At 41.1% G+C, this 20,643-nt stretch overlaps 1 protein-coding gene across 1 annotated transcript in view; it reads left to right on the forward strand.

The window, feature by feature from the left end:
- Positions 1-20,643, forward strand: part of INADL (InaD-like (Drosophila)) — a 138,459-nt gene that overhangs the window by 8,897 nt on the left and 108,919 nt on the right. Inside the window, exons 7-15 of the mRNA XM_010149628.1 lie at positions 72-284; positions 3,976-4,078; positions 5,781-5,869; positions 7,107-7,242; positions 7,538-7,672; positions 11,755-11,831; positions 14,433-14,489; positions 15,464-15,598; positions 18,835-18,999. Of these exons, the coding sequence (XP_010147930.1) occupies positions 72-284; positions 3,976-4,078; positions 5,781-5,869; positions 7,107-7,242; positions 7,538-7,672; positions 11,755-11,831; positions 14,433-14,489; positions 15,464-15,598; positions 18,835-18,999 (1,110 nt within the window). The remainder of the gene's footprint in view (positions 1-71; positions 285-3,975; positions 4,079-5,780; positions 5,870-7,106; positions 7,243-7,537; positions 7,673-11,754; positions 11,832-14,432; positions 14,490-15,463; positions 15,599-18,834; positions 19,000-20,643) is intronic.

Raw genomic sequence — 20,643 nt, forward strand, 5'->3', positions numbered from 1 at the left:
CAGTTTTGTAACAGAAACATTATTTTATGTGTAGACTATCAACAGTTTTTCAATTTTATTTATGTTTGAAGGATGGGAGACTCCAGACAGGAGATCACATCTTACAGATTGGAGGGACCAATGTGCAAGGAATGACCAGCGAACAAGTTGCCCAAGTGCTGAGAAACTGTGGGAATTCTGTTAGGATGATTGTTGCAAGAGACCCAAAGTGTGAAATTATGGAGACTCCGCCAGCTCCTGTGGGCTGGCCAGTCGGTACAGCACCTTCCTTTCCCAATGGCAGTGTAAGTATCTGCTGTTTACTTATGACGTTTTTAAGTATGGTTGTGGCTTGTGATCAGAAAGGAGGAGGAGAACAGAGTGTTCTTGAGACCTAAAGTGCTTCTCCCTTGAGTTTCCAGATACCATATGGGTGTATTTAAGTGGTCATTATTATAGCCCTGCTTTCTAAGATTTTTCCCTTTTTCCTGTATATTATTAATACCTATAATCTTGGGATTGGAATGACCAGCTTTACAGAATTTATTTCAGAATGGATAATGTAATTACTAAGACCATAAACATTATCAATAAATGATACTTTTAGTTCTCCTTCTTAGCTCGTTACATTTTTGCTAATCAATCATTGGTAAGTGGATTTAAAACTTGACTCTGAATTTCCCTAGTCTGAGATCCAGAGCGCCATGGCCACACCAGAATTATTCAGCACAATCATCTTTCTATGAAACATAAGTGTAATGTTTTCATCGTCTACGCTACTGTCTGTGATAGGAAATATATCTAAAAATTTTGAAACTTGTTTTAGCAAATCTTATCATGGTCATATCAAAGTCTCTTGTTTTTGAAGTCATTCTTTTCAGTTTTGAGTAATTAAAATCAACAAATGCTACACTAAGTGTACAGTAGGTCTCGAAACATAAACAAAGCTGTGCTTGTGTACCATCTGCTGCTACTGTGCTGCTTAGATTTAGGTGTAGAATCTGAGTAGCCTTTTCTTTCTTGTCTAGTTTTTGAATATGAGTGAAGAGCACTATATTTTTTTTTTTTGAAGCACCAGTTTGAAGGGTCAGACGAGCAGTCGTATAGTTACGAACTCACCTCACTTGCTGGGGATAGCCACTGCAAAGGCAGCCACTGGCTGTGTCCTGGATCTCTCCGGAAGGCTACTGTGGCTGAGGCTGCCAGTAAAGTATTTTGGGTCCTTCTCCAGCTCCACTTCTCAGAAGAGGCGTTGGTGTAGTCGGAAACATGAGTGGCAGAGAGATGGGAGTGGGTAATCTACGTACATGAAGTTGGAGTCTTAAGGGTGGGCTTGTCTGATACTCTGAAAAGACTCTCCTAGACAATCAGCATTGTTCGGAAACATTTCTTTCTGTCTCTATCATATTTTCCAAGGCTCATATTAGGAAAAAACAACATGGTCCTAGTTTTGTTTCTTCTACAAAGTATTATTTTGCTCTCTTCCTGCCTCAAAAGCAGGCCTGTTTGTCACTAATTGACCCCGAGCATTGTAGGTGCTGCAGCCTTTGTAAAATGTTATTCCTTCAGGATGTCTTTGCAGCGTCCTCCACATTCCTGCCGTGTAGCTTAGAGGGAAAAAAAAATCACACTGCAATTTCATTTGCTCATTTCTGAATGTCATCTATTGTTTTCTGAGCTAAATAGTGCCTTCATATTTAGCTATGAAGAAACTCTTCTTTCTGGTGCTAAGAGAGATCTGCTGAACTCAAGAATAGCAGCTAATCTGAACGTATTTATTAATTTAATGATGATTTTAATGGTCCACTTTTCAGTTGGTATCTGATTTACAACAGGACTTTCTCCTGTAATCTAATTTCTCTCTGGTTTCTGCGTGCTTTCGCTAGCTGTGAACTTTGGAATACAAAATATTTTCCTTCTTTTTTGCAAACCAGCAGAAAGGCATTTTTAATATATGGTTAGGGGTTTTTCAGTTTTATATTAATATTTGATTTCCTCTAAATTTCCTCTAGCAGAGAATAACTGAAACTACTTGTGCCTGTGCATGGGCACGAGAAAACAGTGATGTTAGCTGTACTCTCCACAATACGATGTTAGCAGCCCGCTTGTGCTGACTGTGTTCAGGACTCTGCACTCTGATTTTTCCAGACTCCACTTCTAATGTTTTGCATTCTACCAGAAACATTACTTAGAGAAAATTTCTGTAGCGCCAGAGCAGTGACTATGAAGGGCTATTGTTTTGTTAAAATAGCAGAACTCTCAAGGCCGTAGCTTAATTTTAGATGTTACTATAGGCCTGTTTACTGTTTTGGTTCCCTCTCCTAAAGATAAGTGACAGAGCATCAAAGCTTATCTTCATCTCCATCAGTGTCTTGTGGAGCAAGAGAGTTGGAAAGCATTTAATGATCTTAATGAGTTGGCAAGTGGAGGGAGGTGTGTGTGATAAGGAAGGAGATAGCTGTCCATCGATTTCTCTTCCAGTGAAAGCGAGGTAGGTACGACCCTAACTTTGGCCTGCTTTTAATATAGGTCCTTCCAAAGCTGATATTTGGGAAGCATTTGATGAAACTTCTTTCCTTCACTCTTAAGAAATGTTTCCCAGTTTCCTGGTCCGTTTTTTGTTGTTGGCAGTGACACTATCCCACTTGATTGCATCACTTTAACAGACCTTACTCTGATCATCATCTTTTTGATCTCTTTGGGCTGTATCTGATTACAGAAAACAACTAGCGCTATGCTTTTTAATTTATCCCTTGCAATCCCAGTTCTGTGTGCTTGATTATTTTTGTCTTTGGTATCACCAGTGTGTCCTGCTTGAACTCTGTCATGCAGTTGTGATTTTTACTTGCCAGAGTAGCATGGACATGCTGAGGCCAGCCTTGTGGGGAGCTTTTTCTCTACACTTCTCTGGTGTAAGGTCGGATTGTATGGTAATCTTAGCTAGTGGCTTGTGTGGGTTTTTGGTAACTGTAGTAAGCGGGGGGTTTGGAGAACAGGTCATGTTATGTGCTTCTCTTCTCAAGTGTTGTTTGTTTTGAGAAGTTGTCTTACCGGTGCAGCAATGAAGACTCTCCCTTCCTCTGTTACATCTTAAAATAATTTTCATTGAATACGAACTGAGTGTTCTGCTTCCCATTGCCTTAGACAACCTGGGGGCTTCCAGTGCTCTCTGCAGTTTGGTGGCGTTCAAATCTGAACTGGTTCATGTCGAACGTATTAGGCTGATGTGTGTAAGATTGACTTCAGAATGGTTTTGTGGTTTGAGATCTAGCATAAAAAACAAACAATGAGCTCAAGCTCCTAGCCAGTCTCCCACATCTGCATTGATGTAGGCAACGGATTCTGCCCGAGGGATGTGTATACGCGCGGCTTCTTTCAGTTCAGGGCATCGAACCTGTTTCTGTTTTGAGATCCCTCCTGCTGCCCTTCGCTTCTTTAGCAGGTGATAACAAGGAGAGATAAGCATCGCGTTTTCTGACAGAAATGTGTGCTGTGCGAAGACTCTGTATTTATACCAGGGTTTTTTTGCTGCTTAACTGTCCGGTAGAAAGAGCTCAGGCAGGTGGATTCATGACACTCTTCATGAGGACTGATGGAGGACAGGGAGGGGAGATATTCTGAGGGCACTCAGGGTTTCTCTTGTCTTTTGGGATTGACTGGGATGCTTGTTGTTACCAAGTGGCAGTGGAATCCAATGGGAAATGGCCCTTGAGGAGTCTACCGAAAACCTTTGTTTTTCATAAAATATAAATATTACTCCTCTGACAGGTATGTGGAGAAAGAATTAGGAAAGAATTTAAAAAGTAACTAATGACTTTGGGTGACACCTTATTTTCAGTGTATCTTGGGTATATGTCTTTTGCAGATGTGATTCATTCTAAAATAGGAAAGTCAAAATCACTGCTCACTTCTGAGTATCTTAATTAACCTGCAATATCGTAATGGTACTGGCAAGTTGAGGTTTATTTTTTTTACTGTCTTGTGCTTTATTCATAGGATAATACCAACCTTTTTGAGACCTATGATGTTGAACTTCTAAAAAAGAATGGGCAAAGCCTGGGGATAACAATTGTTGGATATGCTGGCACGTGTGATGTAGGTGAGTTCTATAGGATTTAGTAAAGTCTAGGACAAAGGCTTCTCAAATACCCCTTATTTATTGTGGGGGGAATGGGTAGCGCTTCTTTGAAAGAACATAACTTACAAAACCTCTGCAGGAGATAGTTGGAGATCTTGCTGCAAAGTGAAATTCAGCCTCAAAAATCTTTGGAGTTGTAATTAGCTGAAAAAAAAATTCCCTCTTTCTGCTGGTCTGCGTTTTACATGCTTCTGCTGTTATTGTGCAAAACACTAAACTGACAGACGGTTCCTGCTCGTACAGACTCTGCCCACAGCGTTCTTCAGTTTGCCCCCGTGGGTAGACCACAGTTCGGATAGTGCATTTTAAGAAGAATTTTGGTAATGGATTACTGGATGATCCCAGTTCGCATTAACTTTTGAATGGCATCTTCAGTACGTACAAAATAGCTCAACATGCAGCTTCCGTTTGTTTAAGGAATTGTGGGTGTCGGGGTGGAAGTGGTCCCTCAGACTAACCAGCCCATCCCTCTGCCAGGCAGGAGATGCTGGGAGCCGTAGCTGTGCGTGGTGTGCACATCACCTTCACCGGATGCGCTTGGCTTTGGCAGATGGCTGTGCCAGTGTCAAAACTCTGGGAACAGAGTAAAATACCTGTGCTAGGATATGGGACCATGGAATCAGTTGGGTTTTTTTCTAAATGCTCTTTAATTTAGACCTGTTGACTCCTCTTTCAAATATTGGTTCCACAAATCATAATTTCTTTAAAATTGTCTGAACTGAATATCTGGTTTTACACCAAGGGGTAGTGCTTTTTTGCCCTTCCCCTTCCTCCCAGGAGTCCGGAAAGTATTCTGGGAATGTGGTGCAGCTGGGGTTGCTCTCCAGCCCTCTTCATTTATAGGAGATCCTCTTGTGCTGCACCAGGCCAGTGCAGTGAGCACTGGGAAATGGGCTGGGGAGGAGCACGTGCCGGGCAATGGGAATGTTTGCAGCACTGGTGGAGGGGTTTTGCTGAGAATGGACAAACCCCGTTGGGCAGCTGTCTGTATTCAGGAAAGGATGGAGGAAGTGTCAGAAGTCCCTTGCATTAAAGATCAGGGAAGGGTTATTGTTTCAGTTGATGGTTGGGTCTTTTACTGGTTTTTGCGGGTTTGTTTGTTTGTTTTTATTTCCTTGTTGTATTTAGAAGTTAGAATTAATAATCAAATGTCAAACATGACGAAGGACAGCTTTTCTGATTTCCATGTTTCTTTTATTTTTTTTTTTGAAGAAAAATCCTTTTTCATTAAGATTTCAAGTACTAAATTCTTTAGCTCTAAGATGATTGAAGGTCCTGATCAGAGTGCTTAACCACATACTTTAATTTGTGCTTGGGTACTTATGTTGAAATCAAATGCAGCATGGGTTTAAGTGATTGTGGTTTAAAGCCTGGGTAAGCACAAGAATGAAACCATGGAGGAGGTGGCCTTTTGTGAGCCATTTTAAGGAAAAAAATTTGAGGTCAGTGTACAGGTGCTGTTTTTTCCATCGAAGATCCTCAGTTGTTCTATGTCAAGCAAGCTGTGTGAGTGGTAACATGCAAACGTCAGTGGTTGACAGAATCATAGCTTTGTGGATAGACGTGGTGGAAAAAGGCTGTAACTAAAAATCTTAATAAGAAAAGAAACAAATTAGGTTAATGTAGTGACTTGTTTCTCTTCCTTCCCTCCCCCTGCCAACAGAACCTTCAGGGATTTTTGTGAAAAATATAATACCTGGTAGTGCTGCTGACCACAATGGCCAAATTCATGTTCATGACAAAATTGTTGCTGTAAGTAAAATACTCTGCTTATATATTCTTGTAGAACTCACACTTGATTACACGTCTTGGTGTTAAAAGAACTGCATAGTAAAGACTTTGTAAAATTAATTAAACCTCCTCTGCTTTGCTGAGGAAATAATTTGGTGGTTCCTGTTTGTTTAGGCAGGTTTGTAACAGAAATGAGCTTTGGCTTGCTGTGGTTGAAATATTATTTTATATTCCAAGAAGTAGTAAATAGTAGTTAACTAGGAAGGAGGCAAACATTTGGATTAAAATGTCTCAGAGTGGAGAATCTTGGCGTTTGGCCTGAAGTAAAGATGAGCAGCATTAGCTTCTATTTGAATTGAATGGGGTTTGAGGATGGTTAAGATTTTGCAAGATGTGGCGCACTGTTAATGACTGCGTAGCGTAGTGTGGATGCAATCAAAATGTTAATAGTCGCAATTTAGGTTTAAAAACCCAAGCCTCATGTCTAGAAACATTAAAACCCACTGAATAACTGAACTGAATAATAGCCAATTTTGCATTCGCAGCACAAGCAGGAATCAATTACACAGTCTTTTTGTTTTAAGAGATAATATTTATAGAGATATGATTTTAAATTACTTTTAAATGTGTGCTATATCAGACCTTCCAAAGTCAGCTTCTCCTTCGTGAGAGCAAAAATTGACACAACCTTGTGCTTTTATCTGCAGCTTTGCAGGAGAAGCCCCTATTGATGCGTGATCTAACAGTGAGGTGAACAGAGTGTTTTGGGTGTAAATTAAAACATCTGAATTCATGTAAGAACGGGGCTGTGCAGAGTGGATTATACAAACGTGTATAGACTTGTGTGGGGCATGTTAGAAATCCGCGAGAACACTAACGGTGATAATGAACTCTGAGTTCTAGGTTGGCTGCTCTTGCTGGGAAGCTTTACCCACTGTACTCCTCAAGCTGGATTTCGTCAGCAGAACAATATGTAGGGGGAAATCAGTGCACACTTAGATTAGTAAATTCTGTTCTGTGGTTACCCCATGAAGACAGAAGAAATTACTGTTGTGTTTCCTTTTAAAATGTGTTTTGCAAATATTATCTAGTTAGTGAAATGTAACTGATTTAATGGGATTGTTTTGCAAATAGTACTGTCTTGGGTGAATAACCCTATAATTTCTGCCTAAAATAATGTGGATGTTGTTTACAGTGTATGGTACAGCCTAAGAATGTAATGTGATTACTATCACACGACATGATTTTCTTGTTTTAGGTTGATGGAGTTAATATACAGGATTTTAGCAACCAAGAAGTGGTAGAGGCGTTGCGTAACACAGGACAGGCTGTACGCCTTACCTTACTTAGAAGGAAACCTTCTGCTGTTTCTTCAGAAAGACTTTCAGATAGAGGTAATCCCTTTTTTTTTAATCTTTTTCAGCAACTGATTTTGTTTTTCTCTTAATTTACAGTTAACCTTTCAACAATTAGGAGTAGGTACCACACATTCCTAGAATTTGTGAGGGCACGCTGCAGAAAATGAGATACTTAAGGAGGAATAGAATGAAACAAATGAGGGATTTGGGAAAATTGAGTGCAAAACTCCTGTGTAGCAAAAAACCATAGTTAGTGAGGTGGTGTAACTACTTCATCTATTTTGCAGCATCTGATTTATTTGTTTTTCACATTATTCACTGTTTTTCACAGTGCAGCCAACTGTTCCAACCTTTGTGTTCCGAGGAGCTGTCGGGACTGAAACGGGTGTGGACACTAAGGATGAGGAAAACCAAGATCAGAAGGATGATCTTCCAAATGAAAAGAAGCAGACTCTACGTAAAACAGGTGGATAGGATGTCTTGCAGCTTCTCTTCTGAGTCTTTGGAATTGTCTTTGATCCATTTTCAGTACTGATGGGCTCTGATGGTTTTCTCCACCTTTAGCTATTGCACCCTAGTGCATTTTGTTCAGTGGTGGAACTTCTCTGCATACAATATTTTCTTCTTCTACGGAAGCAAACACTACCTCTGTAGTCAGCTCCTGACTGGGTTACCTTGTGTCACAGCCTGCAGGTGTCTGCTCTGATACAAAGAGAACGTTCTGAGGAATTTTTTACCTAATACCTAGCGCTGTGCAAGTGTGGTATATCCGTAACCGGATCAGTTTATGCTGGGGACTAAAATTGCTTTTGCTTGCTTGACGTTAACAAACACTGTTAGTCTCAAGGTGTGTTATCTAGATATGCCTCAGCGATCCCTGTGCTGCTGCTAATCAGCTTGGATCAAACTGTGGTTTTGAGCCCTTTTCATAGCAGACCCAAACTGCTTTGGTGTGGATCCACTGCCTCTCCAGAAATACTCCAAAGCCCTTAGTTTCAGAAGGAGTTTGTAACCAAGTTATATCTGTACGAGTGGCTCCCCTTCAATTCTGGCACCATGGAAACCTTGTAATCCCCTTCCTTGGAGCTTTGTGGAGTATGGTGCAGGTGTACCTGAGGCTGGCAAGGACTTCGTTGCCTGGAATCCATAGCTGCCAGTTGGACCTCTGCGGATTCCGTGCAGGGGCATTGTGGTGTACCTGCACTGCAGTTCCTGGTGCATCATGCAGTGAGGGTACTATGAGATACTGCTCTTCTCCCATGTATCCATGCTCCCCGTGCCCTGGAGAACACAGGGTAATGTGTTTGGATGCACAGTGTGTCTTGGGATGCCAGAATATAAACACGGAAAGATAATGTTGGATGCTGCCCTTGATCCCATCTAGCAGTGCTGGTCTTCCTTGTGCCAGCAGGATAATGCAGTGGGTGTGGCTCTGAGACTGGGTCACGAATCGGGAGCAGATAACGCCAGGATAAGCAAGTATCACTGCTTGATTAAACTGGGGTTTTTTGTGGTGAAAAACCACTTTAAGCGACAAGGTTCTGCAAAAGTTTAGGCAGCTATAAAATGTGTGGATGTCTCTGGTAAAAAGTTGAAATACTTAGTTGCAAATTTTACTCCCACTGAAATACAATGTTTAAGATTTCACGTGGAATAGAATTTAATGGGCAAGTTTAAATTCCAAAGATAGGTGTTTATTTTGGACATGGTGATGGGCACTTTGTTATAATGGTGCTAAAGTAAATAGTGCTAATTTAGGGCCCTGCCTAAACTCTGGAAATGCTTTTAAAAGTTTAATGGAAAAGGTATGTTTTATAAAATAGGTATTACTTCCCTTGAAGCCCAGTTGTGTGAAATTCTTATTAACTTGTGTTTCCTGGAGAGGTATTCAACAGTCATTCTGGCCTGGCAAAACCGTGCTTAAGCAGTTCTGTTGCAAAGGCAGCACAGTTTAGGATGCAGTGTGCACGAGGCCTGGTACATTCTGCTCGCAGACGAGAAGCAATTAAATTGACAGCTGCAAGACTGCAGACTGGGCAGAACTGCTTTCTTCTGCCTCGCAGCAATAGGCGGAACCCGAAGATACAATGATGCTAGTCAGGCGCTTAAAGGCTGGGGAAAAGTGTCAACAGTAGGGCAGAAAAAGGTGGCACTTAAATGGAGAGCGCTTGAGCCCAGGTAACATCTCGTATACCGAGTTGTGCTTGCAAGGTCATCCCAGTTTTGACCAGGAAAGATGATTTTTACGACACACTTGTGGTTTATTCTTGGTGCTTGCTAATTAGAAATTAAAAACTGTATGGAAGTGCAGGCAGAAGGACAGAACAAATATGCTGAGAGTTGTTGCTAATGAAAGCTGTCCCTGGGAAGCATTTTCATTTCTGAGGCCTTGCCACAGAATAGGAGACATGGTATGAGTCTCAGGTCATGAGAAATCCAGCTGGATGAGAGACTAGAAAGAAAGTTCCTATTAGCTGCCATGTGGAAAAAGCTGTCTGGGGGAAAAGGAGCATTTTAAGTGAATTAGGTAATACCATTAGAACTGAATATATTTAATCCAAATCCCTCCAGCCAACATTTCCACAGTTCTGAGGAAGCTACAAGCAAAGACTTCAAAGTGCATTTGGAAGAAAGAAAGGGGGAAACTTCAAATGGACATGTGCATCAGCACCTGCTCTGAACAACTCATAGATTTTGGTAATGTGTTTTGGAAGTGACAAAAAAATCTGTATTCAGCCAACTGAACGCAGCTTACAGTTACTGAACTGAACTTTGAGCTTGACCCTAAGATTTATTGCTCCTGGTGAACCTTGAAGTCTGTATTTGGCTGCGCAGGGGATTGCAGGTGCTTAGGTCCTGCATGTTCACGCTGTAACTGTGAGAAACTAAAGAATTTCTGTCCCTATCTATTTCTACAAATAGGAGGTGTAGAAAAAGGCACTGGTGTTCTGTATTTGCTATAGTTGGGAAGAGACAGTGATCAGCCTGTGCTTGATAACAAGGTTCATGAAGATGACTTCTCTTAAAAACCTCAGTTACATTCAGTGGAGGAAATAAACCCCCTTAACTCACAGCTGAGAATTTCAGGACAGTTTGTCTTCCCTTTTTTAAAGGGCTTATTTATTTCAGAGAGGGCTGTGGGCTGTATTTACAAACCCAAGTTTTTATTCTTGGTGGGGTTTCTTTTTGGTGACAGAGTTGCTGGAGTCCTTGGATACCTGTATCTCCTTGAGCCTGTCGGTTAGAGATGCTCTGGGTATTTCCAAGTGAATCTCAGTTGATAGGTGCTGAGGAAGGTGGCTTCTCAATGCAGAGCAGCCAGAATGTGCCTGTCTGGCATGACAGAAAGCGAGTGGAAGAGATAGAGTGATGGGTTATATTGTTCTCTAAGTTACCTTAAAGCTTTGTTTTTAATGAGCGGAAAACTTCAAAGTTATAGAATGACATCATGAGGATTGTATTGCAAAAGGTGTTGAAAGCAGAGGCAGCTTAACATCCCATTTAGGCTGGCTTTTGCTAGTACGTAGGCTCTGAGCTTCTTGGTGTCTTCAAAATTTCCCCTTGAGGTATTTGACTCGATAGTTTGTGTGCAAAACGCAAGGTTGCGATTTACATTCTAAATTTCAGTACAAGACATCAGCAATACTAAGTGGTCTGTGCCTTGTCTAGACATCTGACAAACTATTACAGTCGTTCAGGGAGGGGAAAAGGCAGTTTTCGGTAATTCAGACCCCAGTTGCTGCTGCTGTAGCTGCTAGATGGAATTTGCTGTGGAGCTTGATTCTTACCAGTTAAACATTGCTCCGGCTTGGAACTTTATATGTGCGCTGAGCTTCTGGATGAGGTCAAATGCAGGGCAGCCAGTCATTTTATGCTGTCTAGCTCTGTCAAATTGTCTTACATGAATGTAATACTGCCTTGGTTGCATAAGTAAGAAAGCTGAAAAGATATAAATGTCAAGATAGCCAAGTTCCCACGGAAGACTGGTTTAGAACTGGAGCTTATATTAAAGCTCATGTTACTTACTGGCCTAATTAAACTAGACAAGCCTTTATACCTGCCAAATGTATAAATAAAGCCTGCGACTGCATTGTGCTGACGCAGCCCCTCAATAGCAGCAATATCTTGTCAGGTGTTACTTCTCAAGGGGGTTCATTTTGGTGGGAGGTGATCTTCCCTGGAGTGGCAGGCATTTTTCATAGCAACAAATTATGAAGTCGTGCAAAACTTGTGTTGCAGCCTGAAAGAATGATTTATTTACAGTACTGTGTGGTGCAGAACTCGCATCTCATCAATACGAGCATCACCTCTTCTGCTTCTCCGTTGAATAAATCACACGTTAGCAGTACCTGACATTTTGCATTGTTTTCCTAAGAAAGACATTTTTGATTTGCACTGTTTGATAGACTCGGCTTAATGCACTCTCCTCTTTGGAATTATTCCCTCTAATCTTTTATTTACACTGAGTTTTTATTGAAGTGTTTAGAAGTAAACGTACTTCTGAATGTACAATATGCTTGTGAATTTAATATTCACTTTCATATTTAGGAAGAGGCTTGCTCCCTCCAGCACATGAGCTGAAATCCAAGTGGGAAAAACTGCTGGGACCTGAATATGAAGTTATGGTATGTTATCTTTCAATAAACGACATTGATGTATGTTATTTCTTTAAATTACAGATCTGTGAGCTTAGCATTACAGGCTGTTTACAGAACAGATCAGTAACATCAAATTTTGGTTCCCGTAACATCAAGGCTGAGATATGGAAGTGTTATAATGAGTTGTGGGGATTTTGGGTTTTTATCATTTGGTTTATATAGATACTGTTGTTACACAGGTACTAGTCAGGAACAGTGATTTAAGAAAATCAACTGTCCTTTTAAATCTGCATCATAGCAGCCACTTAAAATATGTGACATTTCTATGATTTCATTTACGATCTATTTCTTTTACTGTGCACTGAGAAAAAAGGCTCAGGACAGAGCTCCTGTGTTTCATGAAGAATCTTACAATTTTATTAGAATGAAAGAATGATTTTCTAAGGTGCTGGGAAAATAGGAAGTAATTCACGGTAGTGTAACTTTGTGGTGCCGGTGTCTGTTAGATATTTCTTCACTTCACATCAAATAATAGCCAAGCAAAAGATTGTTTTGAATCGTCATAAGGAATTGACTGAAATTGTAATTCACTTCTGCTTTTCAGTGCTGTGTTAGCCAGTGAGTACAGATAAAAGACTCCAGCCAGTGTTCTTTCCGAAGGCTTAAAAAATCCTCACCACCACCAAGAAAATGCCCTGTTTGTCTTTGCAATGCTTGTCCCGTTGATTTAGAGACACTTATTTTTACTACTTGGAGTAGCCGTCGTTCCAGTCACTCGCTGGAAGATTTAAAGTAGCTTTAAGAATTGCCTTGAGAAACTCGCTTCTCCTCTTTCCATTAGCACTCCTTTAAGATCTGAAGTTCGTGGAAGATTATGTACATGATGCAATAAATCTGCTTGGCTGCCCACTTCAGTTGCTTGGTATTCCCATCCTTACATTTCAAGAGTCTGATATTACTTCCCTTAGCACTATCACACTTCCCGCAGAGGACAAAAACCTGCTTAGTTCGTGAAACCGTCCATTTCTAATTCTTCTTCAGCTGTCGCCAGTAAAATGTCAGGAGTGAAAATGTTCATGATTGGTCCTTTTAAATAATAGAAGAAAAGTGTTCATAGAATCACAGAATGGTTTGGGTGGGAAAGGACCTTAAAGATCATCCATGGGCAGGGACACCTTCCACCAGACCAGGTTGCTCCAAGCCTCATCCAGGCTGGCCTTGGACACTCCCAGGGATGGGGCATCCACAGCTTCCCTGGGCAACCTGTTCCAGTAAAATGGGGTGTTGTGGCACTCCATTTTGAAAGTCGTTTTTTTGGTTCTTCCAGTTCTTCTTGTCTGTACCTACATCTGGTCTTGCTCGGCTGGGTTCGCTAACAACGTGTAGCTTGATTTCAGCCTGTCCCTGTTTCACGCTATCCTCACCCCTACACTCACCTCCCAGAAAGTCACCCTGAAGGTGCCTACAGCTTTGGGTGTTCCCTCAGAAGTAGTTTGCTGTTTGAAGGGAGGGTTTGGTGTCACTGATGGCTCCTGTGTTGCTGATCCTTTGTGGTGCCCATGGAAGGAGCTGAGATCCTGCTGACACAGGAGACTCTGGAAGTCTGTCCAGGGATGCATGGCTGTGTGCTTTTTGTTGCCAGGTGCCTAAGCGTGAGCAGTCAAGCTGCGGAGTTATCAGTCATAGATTGGTGTAGTTACAACTGAATGGACATGAAATGGATTCTCTCTGTTGGGAAAAATACCCTGGGTACAGGAGCACAAGATGCTGGAAGCCCTATTTAAAATTAAGACCAAAGAAAAAGCTGAGGCTTAGTATTGTTTCACAGATACTTTGTTAAAACGGAAATTTCCAAAGGAGCCTGTAGTTACCTGGTTTTTGCAAGGCTGTGTATTTTCCAGATCTAACAAGTGTAGCAATCCTCCCAAACAACTTCAACTTCAGTGTCCCCGTCTCCAAGCCTAGGCCATAGATCACCACAGCTGTCATCTTACATGTTAAAGCTGGAGTAAATAACCTTCTGAGGTTACAGATAAATAAGTTATATTAAGGAAGAAAGTCACAAGAAAACTGGTGGTGAACATAGTGCTTTTATTAATATAAAAATATGAAGATATAGTGAAGGGATTTCTTGTAACACTTTTAAATAATGCACTTTGCATTCGGGTTTGGTAATTAAACCCATGCATTTCGAGCCGTGTTAGAAACATTCTGCAGAAGGTGATGGTTCAGCCGAGATGTTAGATGGCTGTACTGTAGCCTGGAATAATAACTTAAGCTATCAGACTTTCCAAATTCTGATTGGCAAGGCAGTTTGGGTATTTGCGTCCAATGTAATGGCATTTTGGGCTTATACAGGATTACTGAACTTGACTAAAATTGGCACTTGGGCTTCGGGAATAGGACAATATTGGAGTCTGCTAATAGTGCATAATCACCACATTCCTAGCTGTAAATGTTCTGTGTCTGAAAAAAAGTTCTAACATTTGTTTAAAATTATTTTGCATCCATGTGACTTTGTTTAAGTACCGTTTATTTTGATCATCATATTTTTTTACCAGAGTTCATCACTCCGCTAAAGTCTTTATTGTCCTGCTATTGAAAAATGTTATGATGTACAATTTCTAGGTTGTGAATGTGGATATGTCCATTACAGATGATTCAGAGCTGCAGAAGTACTCAAAGGTATGACTTGCTTGATGGTTTCTTCATGGCAAGAGCTGAAGTTCATTTCTGTCTTTGAGACTTTTGAGAGATTTTCAAGATATGTATGTTACTATTATGCAGAAGAGGTTTGCGGAGGTGATGCATTTATGTACTTGTGGGGATGTCTCAGTGAAGAAAGGCCATAAACCCATAATTAGACTTGCGTGTGAGGGAATATTGAGGATCAATGAAGGTATTGCTCCTTTTACTTGAATATCCAGAATTAATTGGGAACCAGGAGGGCAGTCAAGAGTTTCAACTCTGAGCCAGAAAATGGCCAAACAGAAGGAGCAGATACTGCTGACCATCTCTTCTCCCCAAGTTGCCATGATTTCTGCTGTCTTGCCTGGATAGCGTGTTAGTTCTATGCTGGTCTTTCCAATATTAGCAGACCTAAGACACGAATGGTTGGAGGCTCCCTGGAGAAAAATTCTGAATTAAGGAGGCCCACTGGGAAGAAGCTAGCAGAAAATCAGTGATTTCACCTTGCAGAAACAAGGGTGCAGGTAGTATTAGCTGTTTGCAGAGGACACTTCATTTTTCCTGCCTCCAAGCAGTTCACCTCCTAAAGGAGTAAGACAGTTGATCTTGTGATGCGTTTTCATGGTGATCATGGAATTTCATTCAGTTCTGTTGAAAGCTCACCTTCTGGGTATGGTAGACTCTAGGTAGTACTTCCCTCTGCATTTTTTTCCAATATGGTGATCTTAGTTAAGAATACAGTTCAAGTGGCCTTTTCCCCTAAGGGGCAGATCGGTTGTTCTTGGCTGTACAAACAGTTTGTACAAAGAAATTATGGACACTTGTGCTGTAATGCAGGTGATGCCAGTATGAAGACTTGATCGTCTTACTGTGTGCTTACGTTCATTTTGGTGAGGTACTGAATGCTAGATGTGCCTGTATTGTGGCAGGTGAAGATACGTACGTTCTCAACCATCCTTCTCTTTTGGCAGCTCTTGCCCATCCACACTTTGAGATTAGGAATTGAGCTTGACACGTTTGATGGGCATCATTATATATCATCCATTGCTTCAGATGGTCCAGCTGCAACACTTGGTCTTCTGCAACTGGAGGATGAGCTCCTGGAGGTAAAAACCAAACCAACACACCTCCCACATCCCCCCAGAACAGAACTGATGTATTTCCTGCTTGCTTAGCCTTCTTAAAAATGCTTTCATTTGTTTTCTTCACTGTTTCATCCCTCCTTTATGGACTAAATGTCAAATTCTTGTCGCCTGTCTGACTTCTTGGATTTTTTTTTTTTCAGAAGTGTTTTAACACGAGTATCAAGAGTCATAAGGGCAGAGATAATATTTGTGTTGAATGTATTTGTATCTGTAGTCCTTTAGCTCACTGTTGTGAGCAATTTGGCATTAGCTTTTGTGGTGGGTAATCTTTCTTAATATTTGTCACTCCTAAAAAATTTACAGCAGCCTCAGGAATAGTGGTTCCTGTTACACATTATAATTTGCTTGTTGAATGTTGAAAGACATTTGTGTGTATGAGCTCTAATACATCAGTTTGTTTAAATATGTATAAAGAGGCACTGGGGCAGCTTTGAGTTTATCGGAATCAGACCAGACCTATTTGCTTAGGAAAATAGTTATTTGATAGTATTAAAGTGATACTGTGTGTCTGTCTGTCTATCTACTGCACCTCATCCTGCAAGTAAAAAAGCATTAATTTCCTACTGAATACCTGCTCTTTGTTGAATGTTTTTAATTTGAACCTTTTCTGGTGGATGCAAGTTGACATCAGTGGGAACATAATTAGGCCTTCTGAAAGATTAATTTGTTAGGTGTACAGCTCTCTTGCTTTCACTGGTTGTTCACCCTTTAACATCAAAAATTCATACTGATATCACTAAGACCTGAAACATTTTCTTCAGTTATTGCTTAATGGAGGAAATCTTGATTCCTAAAGGAAGGGATTAATGGAATGCTGGAAGTATTGTTTAAATTTCTTGGCCACTAAACAAAAAATTGTATACAAAAAGCAATACTGCAGTGCTGTAGTGTAACTTAGGAACCTTCAGATGTGTCTATTTAGCAGTTTTACTTATTACTGTGTTTGTACGATTAAGTTCACAGGTATGTCCAGACCAAGTAAGCATAAATTTTTTTTCTACTCTGTAGCTGGAAAAAAACCCCAACAAAATAAAAATGTGCTCCGGGGCTAAAGCTAAATATGCCAGGCTTAGCCAGAGTGTGTTTTTGCAGCCAAGTTATAAATCCCCTAAAGTAGGGGTTTGCAATGGAAAAAGTGACAGCCCTGTTCCCCAAACAAGCAGCTCTACCTGGGCCTGATACAGCTGGGATTCCGATGTGATCAGGAAGGAATTGTTTTTAACATACAGTGAGGTTGAATGTTGATTGTTTTTAACGACGTGTTTGAATTACGATAGAAAGCATGGTACTTCCCCCCTCCCTCATTTTAGGTAATGTCATTGTGTTCTTTTTTAGGAGTAAATTGCTTCCTTGTGTCCTAGTTTTGTTATAAAAATTCACTTGCCCAGTTGATGGCACAGCTGAGTGGAGCGGCGTGTTGGGCACCTTGTGTGTGTAGGGGCTGATTCCTGGCAGCCGCAGAGAAGAAATGGGAGACCCCAGGTCTGCCTGGGGGTGCGCGGTACCTCCTCCCCATCAGTCACAGGATGCTGCAAAGGGCTGGTAGCTTTCCACCACACCGCCACTCCCGGTGCATTAAAAAATCCTTACGCGTCGCTACTTCTGCTTAAATAATTAACTAATGGATTATCCTGATAGCTCAGCAGTTGCTGTAATTCTTCCCGAAAAAACCCATAGCGGTTCGTCTTACCGTGTTGGCGGCCGGTCACACCGCCCGGAGTTTTTCTCCTTGGCTGCGTAATAGTGTGAGGGGAGCTCTGGGAAACCCAGCTGTAAAAGCTCTATGTACACTGTAAAAAGCACGAAGGCAAAGGAGGGAGGAAATAGGGGTGATCGGGAAGAAAGTGGCGGCTAAAGTGCGGTCGGTGTGTAGCCTTGCACAAGATTGAGTCCCTGTGAGGAGCAAGAGCTGGGAAGTCTGCGGTGAGGCTCTGCCTCAAGTACGCACGTACCGAGTGTGCACAGGTACGCTGCGTGTTTGGGTGCCCTATTTTCGAGGATCAAATGTGGGTTTATCTGCATGAGCACTGCAGTTTGGGTATGAAATGCTGAGGAGCATCTTCAGTGATCCCCACGTACTGTGCTTTGGTTCACGTTGCCGAGTGGACTTGGATGACGTGTACCAGATCCCTAAACCGGGGATTGCGCTCCAGCCTCTTTGAACATTTGGTCATGAAAGCAGACTTGTGGTAGGCTGAAAAAATCCTTGAAACACAAGAGGTGTCGGGATGGAGTCCACAGAACTAACTGGGGTAAAGCCCTGCTTTTTGGGGCTGCGCTGCTCGTCAGCATAAATGGTGTTCATTCTGCTTTCCTCCTGCTAGGACACTGCAGAGGTGCACATAGACATACCCTCGTGGTACTGCAGGTTATAAAATACGTAAAAGAGGATGAATCACTCTAGTTTTCTTTTCCTCAGGAATTACATCTGCAGTATCCCATTTTCGAGCAGCATTATTATCCATCCATCCATCTATCTATGTGGGGTTTTTTCTTTTTTTTCAGTCTGTGGTTTAAAACATCCATTAACTATGGCCTTACGGTCTTCTGTAGTCTCTCAGGATCTAAAGCTTATGGGATGGTAAGCTTTGACCCTTGTCAGGGTTTTCTGATTAATTCCTTACTGCAATCGGTTTCTTTTTTACTATATAAACTTTCTTGCAAGTTTTCTGTAGGATTGTAGTTTCAGGCATTTTGTTGAATTCTGAACAACTGACAAGAGTGCTAGTTCTGACTTCAAGGGGTTTTTTTATTAGAGCTCAAAATCTGTGTTTTCTTAAAATATTTTGGAAAATGATGTTTTTATCTTTTTAAATGCAAGCAGGTAAGCCTAATGCTAAAAAAAATCCCCAGCAAAGAAACAGGTGAGAATGAAACAGCAATGCTAGGAAAGATTTGGGCTAGGAGAAGTAGTGAGCAGGAAACAAGTCAGAGGAAGCTGAAGGGAGCAGAGACACGAAGGCGCAGTCAGTAGTCACGGGGAGCTTGCAGGGGAGGTCTAAGTCTTGCAGTAACGCATGTGTCCTTCCGCAGCAAATGTTAATAGAGCTCTGCAAGCCTTGCCAGAATCCCTAGGTACAATCAGACTTTCACACTCAGGTGAGGAAAGATGTGCATGCAAAGATAGTAATAAAAGAATCTGGTCAATGCTCTTTGTCATTATCTTAGTGTGGATGTGTTCTTCCCCTTCGGTGTAGGTAAACGGAGTTCAGCTGTACGGAAAGTCACGCCGTGAGGCAATCACTTTTCTGAAAGAAGTGCCAGCCCCATTTACACTCGTTTGCTGTCGGCGACTTTTTGGTGACGGCAATGAGTCTCTTGTGGATGAACCCACCGTGGGAGTTTCCCCTCCAGAACAAAAGGTAGGCTTCTTCTGTCATTAGATACGTGAAACCACAGTAACTTTTTGAAAAAGGGCATATATTTCTGGGAAAGCGATTCAGCTTTCTAAAGACAGTGTTTCTGTTCTCCTTTGGCTGTTTGATCCAGCAAATAACGTTTCCTAAAATACAGTTATATGAGGCAGTTTTGTATTAAATTGTCATATAAAGCTGCGTTTGCCATTCACTTTGGGCTCGTAAGGGACAGCTGGTGTTTCACTGATAGTTCATGTTTGCCACACCGATACTTTTACTGCAGGTTGGTCATGAGAAACTTCATTGTACTATAAATACAAGGTGGGTAAATCACTGCGCTAGCACGCACACTACGTACATCCCATTCATCATTCTTACACTTAATAGGTGAGTGAGAGCTCTGAATTACAGTAAATCACATCCTTGCCATTACCATTAGCTGATTACTTCCATGTTCTGAGTAGGTTTTTATAGAACTGGAAAAAAAATGAAATTTAATGGTTCTTTCCATTGCAGAAGCTTTAAAGTCTCAAACTAAAGCTTGACGCTTGTAATGGTTGTTTCTATTTATAAAAGGTATTTACACCTTGATTTCTCATCTTCTGATATTTTTCTGATCTAATTTCCTCTGAGGTGGAAAGTTAAACAGGAAATATGGATGTTTCCTGGAAGAATGTGTACAGCATTATGTCTTTTGGTGAAAGGCTCTTTCTGTTGCAACAGAACTTGTTCCTCTGTGTTTTTCGACACTGCGTTTTACTGAATGTTTTCCATGGGCATCCTGTCAGTTGCACATCCTTGCCCTAAGGTGATGCTGAGGGAGCAGAGCTTGCCTTCTCCTTGGAGCAATCTCACAACGTTTTTGCTTTCTTTGTCGAAAGTATCAAGAGTGTGTGCAAAAAAAAATTTCTTCCCTTTGCCTGGTGGCAGTGCTCTGTGTAACAGGCATATTTGTCCAAAGACAGACAGTTAAATCAGTGTAAAGTTAATGGTACAAGATTCTGATGTTTTTCCTGGGACATCGTACACTGGTATTTGGTAAAGACTGTACTGATAAAATAGCAGTAATATTAAAATACGCATTTTAAGTTAGGCAACAAGAGAAGCCTTTTGGGAAGATGTATTTATGAAGCTGTCCTTACCCAACAAAATTGGGTAACTCTACCTCTTTCTCTTATACCTTAGCACAAGAACTGTGAAAGAAACTGCTTTTTGCAATTAGATATATTCATGTAGTTGTGATACAGAAATCTTTTGTTTGCATATTTAATGCCGTGTGCCTCAGGTGATCCTGATTGTCTGGTCTTTCTGTCAGCTCTCTGTGGTTAAATCTTTTATGCTAAGATATTTATTTTTCCTTTATGCATCTAATGGGACAGCTGAAGTTCATCAGCATGTAACAGGTTAGTAAGATTATAACGACTAATTTGACTAATACATGGATATTTGTATACCAGTTTGGGCTCTGATGCTAAAAACAAGTAGGTGTAGGGGAATATCCGAGGCATCAAGATGGAGAAAACTGGATGCATCATGTTCAATGAAGTCTTATTTCCATAAATGCTTTTATTTTAGGGCATGTATGAGCCAGTAATAACTAAAATATTGAAGGAATAATGTTTAGTAAGGAACTGAAAGTATAGTATTTGA

This window comes from Eurypyga helias, unplaced genomic scaffold (genome assembly GCF_000690775.1).
Source record: "Eurypyga helias isolate BGI_N326 unplaced genomic scaffold, ASM69077v1 scaffold874, whole genome shotgun sequence".
Taxonomy (NCBI): Eukaryota; Metazoa; Chordata; class Aves; order Eurypygiformes; family Eurypygidae; genus Eurypyga; species Eurypyga helias.